Source organism: Mus pahari, chromosome 5 (genome assembly GCF_900095145.1).
Source record: "Mus pahari chromosome 5, PAHARI_EIJ_v1.1, whole genome shotgun sequence".
NCBI classification, from domain to species: Eukaryota; Metazoa; Chordata; class Mammalia; order Rodentia; family Muridae; genus Mus; species Mus pahari.
In genome coordinates this window covers 39,418,414-39,431,244 of record NC_034594.1, presented here as the reverse complement: position 1 = coordinate 39,431,244, position 12,831 = coordinate 39,418,414, and the positions used below count along the sequence as shown (strand labels likewise).

The 12,831-nt window shown below is 37.1% G+C and overlaps 1 protein-coding gene across 1 annotated transcript in view; it reads right to left on the bottom strand.

Moving 5' to 3' along the window:
• The window catches only part of Nbeal1 (neurobeachin like 1), a 162,006-nt gene that overhangs the window by 54,341 nt on the left and 94,834 nt on the right, over positions 1–12,831 (bottom strand). The window contains exons 29-34 of the mRNA XM_021198528.2: positions 10,412–10,565; positions 9,843–9,971; positions 7,173–7,478; positions 6,709–6,858; positions 4,791–4,948; positions 2,886–3,010 (exon numbers count right to left, since the gene is read on the bottom strand). Of these exons, the coding sequence (XP_021054187.1) occupies positions 2,886–3,010; positions 4,791–4,948; positions 6,709–6,858; positions 7,173–7,478; positions 9,843–9,971; positions 10,412–10,565 (1,022 nt within the window). The remainder of the gene's footprint in view (positions 1–2,885; positions 3,011–4,790; positions 4,949–6,708; positions 6,859–7,172; positions 7,479–9,842; positions 9,972–10,411; positions 10,566–12,831) is intronic.

Sequence of the window (12,831 nt, the reverse complement as noted above, 5' to 3'; positions counted from 1 at the left end):
TCTTCAGACACTCTAGAAGAGGGTGTTAGATCTTGTTACGGGTGGTTGTGAGCCACCATGTGGTTGCTGGGATTTGAACTCTGGACCTTCGGAAGAGCAGATGGGTGCTCTTACCCACTGAGCCATCTCACCAGCCCGAACCTCTCTTTTTAACAGATGAAGACCATTACAGAAAAACATAAATAACCAAAATGCAGAGTTGTGGAGCTGAGTCCGACTGGATACATCTATAAAACAATTCCCAAACCTAAGGCTCTGGGAACATCTTGGAAAAAAGGGCTGAAAGACTGTAAGAGCAAGCTTTCCATGAGACTCTATCTCCTGGGAACATCAGAAGATAGACCCATAAAGTCCAACCACATGGTTAGACTGTGCAAATAAATATGAGTTGAACAAGGACAATAACAACAACAGACATGCTAAATGGATTTGGGATGTGTGTGGGGGGATCTATAATATATACACATATGCATGTAACAAAAAAAAAAAAGACTGAATTTGAAATATAGCAAGGATAGGTTTATGGGAAAATTTGGAGAAAGAAAAGGGAAGGGGAAAATGATGTAATAATATTATAATCTCAAAAAATAAAAGAAATAATAAAAGATGTGTTTTAAAATTTTTTTTTTCTGCTGGGCGTTAGTGGCGCATGCCTTTAATCCCAACACTCGGGAGGCAGAGGCAGGATTTCTGAGTTCAAGGCCAGCCTGGTCTACAGAGTGAGTTCCAGGACAGCCAGGGCTACACAAAGAAACCCTGTCTCAAAAAAAGCAAAAAAAAAAAAAAAAAAATTTTTTTTTTCCGTTGTAAGTCAGGGTTTCACTATGTTGCCTAGGCTGGGCTGAACTCCAGACACCTCATTCTTAACTGCTTAGTTAGCTGGGATTAAAGACATGCATCAGCGCACTAAGCTTGTCAATCAAAAGAATTCATTTATTTTGTCTCTCAGGTAGCCCATGCCTGAGAAACTTTACATAGCAAACAATGACACTGTCATTCTGACCCTCTGCCCCTACTTCACAAGTACTGCGATTACAGATAGGAATCTAGATTTTCTTATCTATCACAAACTAGGTGTTTTGAGTTCTTAATGGGCTTTTCATTAAAATATTACATACAGCTATTTTACAGAAAAGTCTATGACATCACCCTGTTCTGTATATTTGCAATGAGTTATTTGCAAGATACACTAATTAAGTGAAACAAAACAAGAAACTATTTTCTTACTAAAGAACATCATGGGGGCTGGTGAGATGGCTCAGTGGGTAAGAGCACCCGACTGCTCTTCCAAAGGTCTGGAGTTCAAATCCCAGTCAACCACATGGTGGCTCATAACCATCTGTAACAAGATCTGACGCCCTCTTCTGGAGTGTCTGAAGGCAGCTACAGTGTACTTACATATAATAAATAAATAAATTTTAAAAGAACATCATGAATTGGCAGATTATCAAACTATCTTAAGAAGTAAGCAAACTAACTCTGCACTTAATTGTGAGGTACACACAGCAGGAAGCACTGTAGGAGGAATCACTGCTTACTCCTAGTTTTCACTACCATCGAGCACTATTTCTCCCCATCTGTCCAGTTTTACTGTCACCACTGAACTGGAATACTTTTTAAAATATGGAATGAGTAAAGCTGAGGCGAAAAATATTGAAAGGACGGTGGTTTTCTTGAATTTAAGACAGCTGAGATAAGAGGAAAGGATATAAACTCATATGCAGAGGTAAGAGAGGGTAAGGAAAAAGGAGTGGGAATTTCCCAGAGAAGGATTTCTTGGAAAATAGTAGGGAAATAGCATCATTGAAACTACTACCGAACTAAAGTGATGCACTGAAGGGGATGTCTGCTAAGTGATGAGGACAGTTAGATTTTGAAGAGGAAGTGTTCAAGTGCCAGGAAACGGACAAGGCAGAGAGGCTTATAGATATGACTGTAGGCTGCTATGTAAGATACATTAAGTTAGTGTTTGTATCAAAGACAAAATATTATTTTTCATTAAGAGAAAAAATCATAATTATCTGATTTACTTTAGAACACAGAATCCTAAATGACGGCCTTTTTCAGTTTTGTGGGAATGGTCAGTATGTTAAGTGGAAAAAAATTTAAAATTTGGCACTTGATTAATCTATAGACCTATCACGAGACACAAGTGGTACAGAAGCAGCTACAGTGACAATAATTATGACTTGGCAAACATGTAGGTGCCATGGACACATCACAGGAAATACTTCTGCATATTTCAGCCTTTTCTTCAAAAGAGAATAAATGGCAGCCAATAATGAAGAACTTCTTACAAAGATATAGAAACCCCTTTAAAATCCATTTTGAAATATTACTTGGTTAAATATTTGCAAAGTATTCTTTTCTAAACCAAGACACATCTAAGACATTAAAAATGTAGGGCTCTTTAAAAGCAAGTTATGGGCTGGAGACATGAGCTCTTTTAGAGGTTCTGTGTTCTATTCCCATCAACCACATGGTGGCTCACAACCTTTTGTAATGGGATCCGATACCCTCTTCTGGTGTGTCTAAAGACAATAACAATATATTCATATACATTAAAAAAGGGGGGTCAGGTTATAAAAGAGTCATAAATTAAAGGATGGGGAAGTAGGCTAATTTAATAGTCAAAGGAAATGATATTATTTCTCAACCAAACATAAATGAAATACAGTAAAAATACTGACTTTCTTTGCGAAGTTACATTCAATGAAAACATACACTCATCTTAGATTTAGGCCAACATTAACAATACTGAATTCATGTACCAATTTACACATACACTATACCCCTTTGTTCTTAAGTAAACATCTAAAACAACAAACAACAGTAAGCAGTCTGTCAGCATCTGATCATAAAAACAGGTAGATACTGTAACTCACCTAAATTATCTCTTAAGGCACTAGCTTCCTCGTGGGTTTTGAAATTATAATTTGGTACCAGTTTAAGTCTCATGCGGGAATAATTTTCAACATTAGCTAGTTTCCAGTGAATTCGATTCTGTTTCCTATAAACATTGACAATGAAACAAGTAAAATTATTTAAAATTATAAAGATTAATTGTTTAAAGGGTATAAGCAAGCATAAAGTGCTTCACAATTGTTCAACACAATTTAGAAAATGAACAAAATATAACAACCAGCTAGTTTGCACAAGGCCCTGGGTGTGATCCAGCACTACAAAAAAAGCAGACTTGGGTAAACCTAAGGGAGAGCAGCGGGGTGGGGACTGAGTAAGAGCAACGGATGGCACATATGTGCAAACGCTATATGGAAACCTACTAATCTATATGCTAGCAGCTACTTTCAAAACAAATGTAGGGCTGGTGAGATGGCTCAGGGGGTAAGAGCACCGACTGCTCTTCCAAAGGTCCCAAGTTCAAATCCCAGCAACCATATGGTGGCTCACAACCATCAGTAACAAGATCTGATGCCCTCTTCTGGAGTGTCTGAAGTCAGCTACAATGTACTTACATATAATAAATAAATAAATCTTTAAAAAAAAAACAAATTTAAATGTTTATGTTTATCATCTGGACAACTGTCAAGAAAACTAAAATGAGTATGTTTAACTGTAACATATATGAACCTAAGATAATTTAAATTCTTACCCAAGATGCCATGAGGTTTAATGGTAGAGAAATAAGATTTGAACACTAGCTTTCAGATTTCTAGCTTGATTACTTTATTCTTTCATGTTAAATGCAATTTTATAACCATAATATTAAATAGTTTTACTACTAACTAAATAACTCCAAATGAATTAAAATCCAAAATATCAAAGTTAAGATGATGAAACTCTTAGAAAAAAAGGTAAAGTTTTATGACCTTGGACTTGGGTATGATTTCCTAAATACATTATAAAATGCATGCAAGTAAAAAAAACTAGGTATATTAAAATTATAACTTCTGAAGAACAAAGGTCCCAATAAAAGTGAAAAATCATCTACATATTTGCAAATCACTGAGAATACATACATTCTGACACACAACTTCAGTGAAAAGACAATCATTCAATGAGGGAACCAGGCAAAGGAAACAAGCCAACGCTTTCTTCAAAGGCATACAAATGACCAACAAGTACACAAAACAGCACTCAACATTGTTGGTTATTAGAATGGTGAAAAACAAAATTATATGATCATGCTCTATATACACAATGGAAGGGCTATTTGAAAAATTGGAAAATGACAACTATCAGTTAGAATGTGGTGAAACTGGAAAGCATACTGACAATTATTTGCCAATGCCTAAATTAAACATGAAATATGACGCAGAACTTGCATTTATATTATATACCCAAAAAGATTTAAAAGCATGCTTTCAAAACGTTTTGATACAACTATCCAGAGTGGCACTGTCACAGTAGCTCAAAGGTGACCAACAACTAAATATCCACTGATCAGAGGGTCAAAAAGACAAACAAAAGGTTTACTACATTTTTAAAACAAGGGCTATAAAATATATACACCAAAAGAAGTGACAATATCAAGCTGTAAAATGTTAAAGTGCATAACGTCATTAACTCTAGCTTAATAAGGTGATGTGAGAAAGACAGAAGCACTGTTATGGAGTAATAGAGTTTAAAGCCTAATGCATGTGACACTAGGGTAAAAGGAGAGCGAAGCACATGATAAATAATACATACATACAAACCTCCCATCATCCCAAACCAACTCATAAAGAACAGGAATTCAAAGTACTCTTTAAAAAACTGGAGTAAAACATACTTAGCTTAAAAGTTTAACATATAATGCCATAGTTCTAAAGAGCAAAATATGCACCTACTTTTCAGCCCAAGGCCCCCTTTCGCATGTAAGATAGAGCAGTATCGCCTTCCAGCGTCTAACAGCCGCCAACTGCTGACTGTTAAGTTGTTTAATCATATTATTGTACCTCAAGTTCTCTTGACGGGCCTTTCGATTAAATGGCTCCACAAAATACTCCTGAAACAAACAGAAAAAGAAGAGAGTAATGTATCTATAAATTTTTAATTTAACCAAAAAAAGGTATATGAAAAAAGAAAGAACATAATTTTATTTCATTAAAATACTTCTCTTTGATGAGGACGGTAGAATTTTAGCTATGTTCTACTTAAGATTTCTTTGACTTGTAAAAATAAAATACACATACAGACACACACACACACACACACACAGACAGACACTCACTCTACAACTGATAAAATACTCAATAAAAGTCACCTACTGCTGCGCCTAACAGCCCAAGTTTGTTCCCAAGCACCCCAAGTGTGGTGGTATACTCCTGTAATCCCAACACCAAGGAGGTGGAGTTAGGAAGACGTGAAGTTTAACGTTATTCTTGGTTGTTTATCAAGTTTGAGGCCACTCTGAAATATGAGATAGTCCCCCACCTCCACCAAAAATAACAAAAGAAAAGGACTAAGATCTAAAATATCTACTAAAACTCAAGGAAAACAAGCTGTCAATAAATTGTGGCTGTTACCAGACTTGTAGGAAGGAATCAATAGTGTGAGAACCAACACTAAAATAGATCACTGCTGAGACAAGTAAGGAAGTCACAAAGTCCCATGAAAACTAGGTATCAACTCATCAATGCCCTTATCACATGGATAGAATGTCTTCCTTCAATACTAGTAGTGGGGTGGCTGGGATGTGGGCTGACTGGTAGCATGTCTGCCTATAAGCCCTGGGATCAATCAACAAAAGTACCAAGTATAGCAGCAAGTGTTTGCAAAGTGAAACAGGAGGGTCCTAAGTTCATGGTCATTTTGGCAGGTACAGAAAACATGTAACACTGCTTCAAAAACTACGCATGCAAGTGAGTTAGGTAGAATTTGCCAGTAAATTACTAAGGCCCTGCATTTTCTTCTTTTGAAGATGTATAAAAAATAAATTAACTTAGATGAAAGACTATTGAAAGTTTTAAAACCTGCCTACCAGGAACTCGATGGCTCTGAGTAGGCACATTTCTATGAGCTAAGCAACTCACAGCGGCCTGATTTCTGTGGGGCTGATGGTGGTTCTCTCTCATTTTTCTATAAGTAATTTTTACTTCTTTTTTATTTGTCAAGCTGACTACAAGTTTATTGATTTTGCTAATATTCTGAAGAGCTAGATTTTAGACTTATTTCCCCTACTCTTCTGTCTTTTTTTATTTATTTGTTTGTTGGTTTTTTTTTTGTTTGTTTTTTTTTTGGTTAAATTACAGGGTTGGAGAGGTGTCTTGGGGATTAAGAGTGCTTCTTGCTCTTAAAGAAGAACCAGGTTCAGTAGTTCCAGCACCAACACATTGGTTCACAACTACCTGTAACTCTAGTTCCAGGGATTCAATGTCCTTTTCTAACCTCTCAGGACTCCTGTACATATACAGACACAAACATGTATTCAGGCACACACAGAAACAAACAAACAAACAAAATAACTTTACATTAAATTTTTTAATTGAATTTATTTATTTGTGTGAGGGATCTATCAAGATACCTTAACAGTATTTACTAATAGATTTTCATCTTAGCAAGTTCACATAATTTATAAGATTTACATAATTATTACACATCATGTTTTACTATTAAAACGGTTACTGATCAACTGTTTTCATCCCAATTATGGACTATTTTTTGAGTATGTTCGTTTCTAAAATTCTGATGGAATTATTCCACCAAAATATAATGCATGTAGCCAACATGAACCACTCAATTTAGAAAACACTGAATAGTTTTTACCTGAAATTTCAGCTTGCTTTCTCCTCCTTCTCGGTCTCTTTTATGCATATTCACCATTAAGGCTTCATAACAATTCTTCCAGTAAAGTGCCATATTCTCATGGCCATCATAAAATGTATGAGCTTCATACTGCTTCATGTAAGGTACAATCTTAGTTTAAAAAAAAGAAAGAATACAAAGAATGTGCACATTCCTCTATAAAAATGATAAATCAGCAGGAACATCTTGCTTGGAATAGATAAAACTTTGGGCCTGGAGAGCCGGCTCACAGTTAAAAGAGTACTTCCAGGGAGCAAGCCCAAGGCCTGGAGTTCAGGCCCCAGCACTCACACAACACTCCTGCAACTCTAGCTCCGAGGGACTTCACACACTAGTTTTCATGCCTGCATGAAGCACACTCTCATATAAACACATGCACACACTCATGCCTGCACACACATGAACAAATCATTTTTAAAACTTACATATTTTTCAATGTAAACTTGCCATTCATCTGAATTGCAGTATTCTTGAAAATCTTCAAAAAATGAAGCGCTTCCATTAGTAAAAGGCAAGGAAGGCAGGTGCAAGTTCATGAAAAGCAGCTCATAAATTTTAGAAACCAGAGTCCGGAGAAGGGGAATGAGAAACGAATAGATTTCTGTCTGTTCCTTGATTGACCGACTTAGAATATGTTCTAGTTTCCCTAAAATATAGCATGCCTCATCTTGGTTTTCAATCACTTTGGTCTGAAGAAGAGCATTGAGCTTAGCTGATGCCATTGCACAAACCTGGAAGAAAACAGGCTTGATGAGAAAAGAGCAGACTAAAGCAAACATTTAATACGAGCAAAAGATCTGTCTCATTCTAACGGTTCACAAGTTTTATAAGTTAGCTGTCAATCTTCTAAAAGAGATTAAAAACTAGAAGACAACAGCACATAGAGTGGCGGCTCAGAGAGAAACAGCGAGTCTAAGAGACCTTAGTACTTTATAGTGGGTTTTTAGCTAATGTATGATACAGAGAAAGAGATTAGCTTTATTACAATACCAGTCAAAATCTTGCCATTTGCTCTAGAAAGAAACATGGCTTCTATCTTCCAGGGTTATTTACTATATAAAAAATTCAAAAAAGAGTGGATATCCAGGTATGAATGCTTACACTTTTAATCCCAGTACTTAGGAGGCACAGGTATACAGATCTCTGCAGGTTTGACGACTCCCTAGTTTATTGAGCGAGTTCCAGGATATCTAGGACTACTTCTCAAAACAAACCAAAACAAAAACACCCCCAGGACAACCAGGACTAAATAGATAGACCCTGTCTCAAAACAAACAAAACCCCAAAACAAAAACAAAACCAGAAGAACAGAAAACAAGAGCAGCCAGTCACATGATAAACAGAAACACAACAGATTAGTGGAGAATTATCCACCAACAATGACTGTAGGAAACAGCAGTAGATTCCTCTGGGGACAAATGAAGTTGAAAATAGGCCCAACTGCCATTGGAGCCATTTGCAACCTTAAGGCAAAGAGCAGTGTGGTGAGAGAGAAAAAAATGTAATAAAGTCTGTTTTGGTGGTTTGTTACATGGTCTCATAACTATTTGGATACATAATATATAAGGAGTCTGGGTCTTTTACTAGAAATTTAATTAATCTTAAACTTCCTAGGGCAAATATATATTAAGAGCACAAGCTCAATCAAAAAAGAACTCTCAATTACTATTCATTTAATATCTAGTAAGAGGAAAGGGCTAGTAGTGAGAAAGGGTATGAGGAAAGAGAAGAGATGAGAATACAACCATGAGATTAGAGGCTGGCTTAATAGGCCAACCTTATGTTAAAATTTCAACTTCTCCAGACTCTTAGCAATATTACACTGAGTTTAGGAACAGCACTAGAATTCAGCCTCAACCTAAATATCCCTTATCAAAAAACAAAATTGAGTATTAGAAGAAAGCAGGGTTAGGGAGATGGTTCAGTAAATAAAATGTTAGTCATGCAAGTATGATGACCTGAGTTTGAATCTACAGGGTCCACATAAAAGCTGTACACGTTAGTGCTTGACTGCAACTCCATCACTCCTATAGAACGATGAGAGAGCAGGACAGGAGAATCCCTAGAAGCTCATAGGTCAGCTAACACTGATGTATAAAGCAGTAAACAATGCAAAGGTCCTGCTCCAAATAAAGGGAGAAGTTGAGGACCAACATGAAGTTTGTCCTCTGATCTCCACAGGCATGCTGTGACCCAAATGAAATGTTCGCGCTCTCTCTCTCTCCTCTCTCTCTCTCTCTCTCTCTCTCTCTCTCTCTCTCTCACACACACACACACACACACACACACACACACACACAAAGTAAATAGATAGCAAGTTTATCATGATTAAAAGTACCTACAGAGACTAGAAAAATGACAGAACAAATGGCAGAGAAATTTTCTAACCTTTTACATTTTAATTTACAATAAAAATGAATATTCTTAATATATTTTATCTTTAGTTCTAAAATCTAGCAGAACAACGTACATAAGAAAACAATGTACATAACAGCATGTACATAATTGGTGTTTAATAAATGAACAAATGCATAAAGAGTTAAAATTTTGGATTAGTAAAACAGGAAAGGAGTTAAAGTTAGTAAAACAGGAAAATTACTATAAATCATTTTTCCTAAAAATACAATTCTTAGACTTTACATACATAAATCTCTCTGCTGGCTACTTAGCAATTTAGTAAACTACACTGAATGCAGATGACCTATGAGTAAACCCAATAAAAGAAAATATTAAAATCACAGAGTCCTAGGACTGAGGGGAGAAAGGCTGCTTCTTAAGCTCCTTTCTGACCTTACAAAATTGAAATTGCAAGTGACCTAGTATTTTTTGGAATCAAAAAAAAATACTGATCAGGGAATCTGAGTGATGGTTCAGCAGGTAGAGGTGTATGCCTGCCATGATCCATGTGTTAGACTCAAACAACTGACCCCACAGGCGGCCTCTGACCTCCATGGAACATGTGTGTACAGTGCAGGTACGTAAAGTAAACAAATACAATATAATATAAACATTCTGAAAGGGCATTATATCTGGTTACTACATTAGTAGCTATGGTGTGTGAGAAGATAGAATACAGCATGAAAGGAATATCAAACCTGCAAACTGCCTCTTTCGATGAACTCTAGAAGCAGCTGGATCTGAATCTGAGAGAGTTTTACCCATACTGGATTCTCAGAATACCATACTGACAGACAGTCAAGGAGCTGTGTGGCATCTTCTAAAAGCTATCACAAAAGAAAAATTGAGAAATAAAAGTGTCCACTTTTAAAATGTAATGATAATGTTTCTTCAACAATAATAACAACCATCATTGCAGCTGTCACGAAACAAGATCCACTGCACAAACTAACAAAACATGCTGATTCTTCATCTTAGTTAGGTATGTTAATCCATCTGATTAAACACTAAAGTTCCAAAAAGAAGTGTTGCAAATTTCATTCTTTAAATAATTCTGAACAACCTAGGATATTATCTACTTTATCTACTCATTCTATTTGCAACAGCATATCATCACATTGTAGCTCAGACTGACCTCGAACTATCTCTGTAGCCCGTATAAGACTCAAACTGTGATAATCCTTCTGCCTTGCCCTTATAAAAGATAATATCACAGGCTTTAGCTACATTGAACCCTAAAATGCAATTTCAAAGGGCCATTACTAACCTTCTCAGTCCACATGTTTGAATTAACCAATCCTTCTGACTGCAGAAAGTCCTGTACGATCAACATGAGTCGGAAGGCATTTTCAGCAGTTACAGGACTACTTTTTGCATCTCTATTTTCTGTGATTGCCCACTCTAACATCTTCTGTAGCAAACTAAGTGAAAAATAAAGTTCTTTTAAAACCATTCTTACATACCATTATGAGCTTAGAAAGAAAAATGAAAAACCCTGAGCCCGTTATTTATTAGCAACATTGCAAATGCAAAGATACACTCTCGCCAGCCACTAAGACTGCAGATGGATGGCTTCTGGGTAAAATGGAGGCTGCTTCTGTGTGATGCAGTATGAACGAAAAAGTTAGAATAAGACAAAAACCAGACTCTATTCCAAAGAAAGAAATAGAAGAAGAAAATGAGAACTCAATAGAGGTACAGAATGGCTACTTGGAAACTGTGGGGGAAAAGTCAAGGAAGCAGATGCTGCCTTTCAAAACTAAGCCAGCAAGAGATGAGCAGCCTTATTACCCTGATGACAAGCCCACAGCCTTCAGGCTCCCCAACTAGAGTTGCAAGCTTAGGTGAGACAGTGATCTCTCTAAGGGATGAGTCAGCAGTGACAAGAAAACATCCCTGCTCCTCTCTATGACTTGCAGGGCAGTGAGCAGACATCAACTTGAGAATCTCCTGTTACCACTGAGTTACCTCCAGGAATGGTGGTGCAAATCTTTAATCCCAGCACTGGGGAGGCAGAGGTAAGAGGTTCTCTGGGAGTTCCCATCCAGCCACCACTATATAGAAAGGCCCTTTCAGAGTTGGAGGTGAGAGGACAAAAACAAAAATTAAAAAATTAGAAAATCCTGAGCTAACATGAGGACCTGAGGACAAAGCTTTAATATAGCCAACTATAGCCACAAGATGAAAGATGGCTTAGTGAGAAACTGGAGAGAGCAGATGCGCCAGACACCAACAAGCTTAAAATTTCAGTCAGCAGGAGGGTCAGATCAGGTAGGGAAGTCACTCAGAGAAAGACACTCCCATCCTCAGAGGCTGGAAGTGGATCTCATCAACTGAGAACAACCCTAGAATTTGATAGCACTAAAAAGCAACCTTCCTATTCTTCAAGCCATATGCTTGAAAGAATACAAATACATCCCTCCAGGAGGTCAAGACTCAAGAGGTCTTGAAAGCATTAAGACAGGCCATCAGTCGGTATAGATCTGTGGGTTGTGCTTGCTTCGCATATTCACATTCTCAACATACTTGGGAACTACATGCCAACCAAAGCATTAGTCACATCTGGGTAATAACCTCAGAAGGATAATGGAATCTACCTAGTCCATGGACTGAAAAGGAAACCGGCCAGCAGAGGTTCCTGGTACACAAAGGAGGGAAACTACCAGAATGAAGACAGATCTGCTACACAGACTACACTAGTCCAAACGAGTATACTAGTACAAACTCAGCCAACATTATAACCATAACGAAATCAGGGGTGCAGAGGTTCAAGGCTCCCATACCCATACAATTAACTGGAAGCCTCCAATTCAAGCACACAAGTATCCATTTCAACATGTCATCCTTTATCTTAAAAAATTATTTTACTCTTTACTTTGTCCCTTGACAAATATTTGTACTTTATAGTAGTATGTTTGTTTGTGTGTGTGTGTTTTCAAACTATAGAGTATTCTAAATCTTGTGTCTTCTTTATTATGCTCTAAATGGGTGCTTTTATACTTCTATTTCCATTGTGTATTCATCTAATTGTTTTAGTTCATTATTTTTGTTGTTATTATAATTGGGCAGTATTGTACAGAAGGAGGGACTGAGGGGACAGCTCAGACAGTGAAGTGCTGTGTCTGCCATGCAAGCATGAAGATGTGACTTCAACTCCCAGCATTCACATAAAACATACAGCATGGTGGCACGTGCTTACAATGTCAATGCTGGAAAAGTAGAGACAGGGGAATTGCTGGGGTTTATTGACCAAATAACCAAGCTTAACTGGAGGGCACCAGAACCCCAAGAGATGCTATCTTAAAAATAAGGTAGACAACCCCAGAGGAACTATGATACCTGAAGTTGATTCCAAAACCTTATGCATATATATGTACAAATACCTACACATGTGCCTGTATATATACATATTTATACCAAAACACATACAAAGGAGAGGGTATCATGAATTGAGAATAAGCATAATGGAATACATTCAAATATTAATAAAGAAAATATGACTATGACCACAGTGTTCAAGAGCTCTACACGAGATTATAAAAGCCAACATAAGAATCCACTGGGAAGGGCTGGTGAGATGGCTCAGTGGGTAAGAGCACCCAACTGCTCTTCCAAAGGTCCGGAGTTCAAATCCCAGCAACCACATGGTGGCTTACAACCATCCGTAACAAGATCTGACGTCCTCTT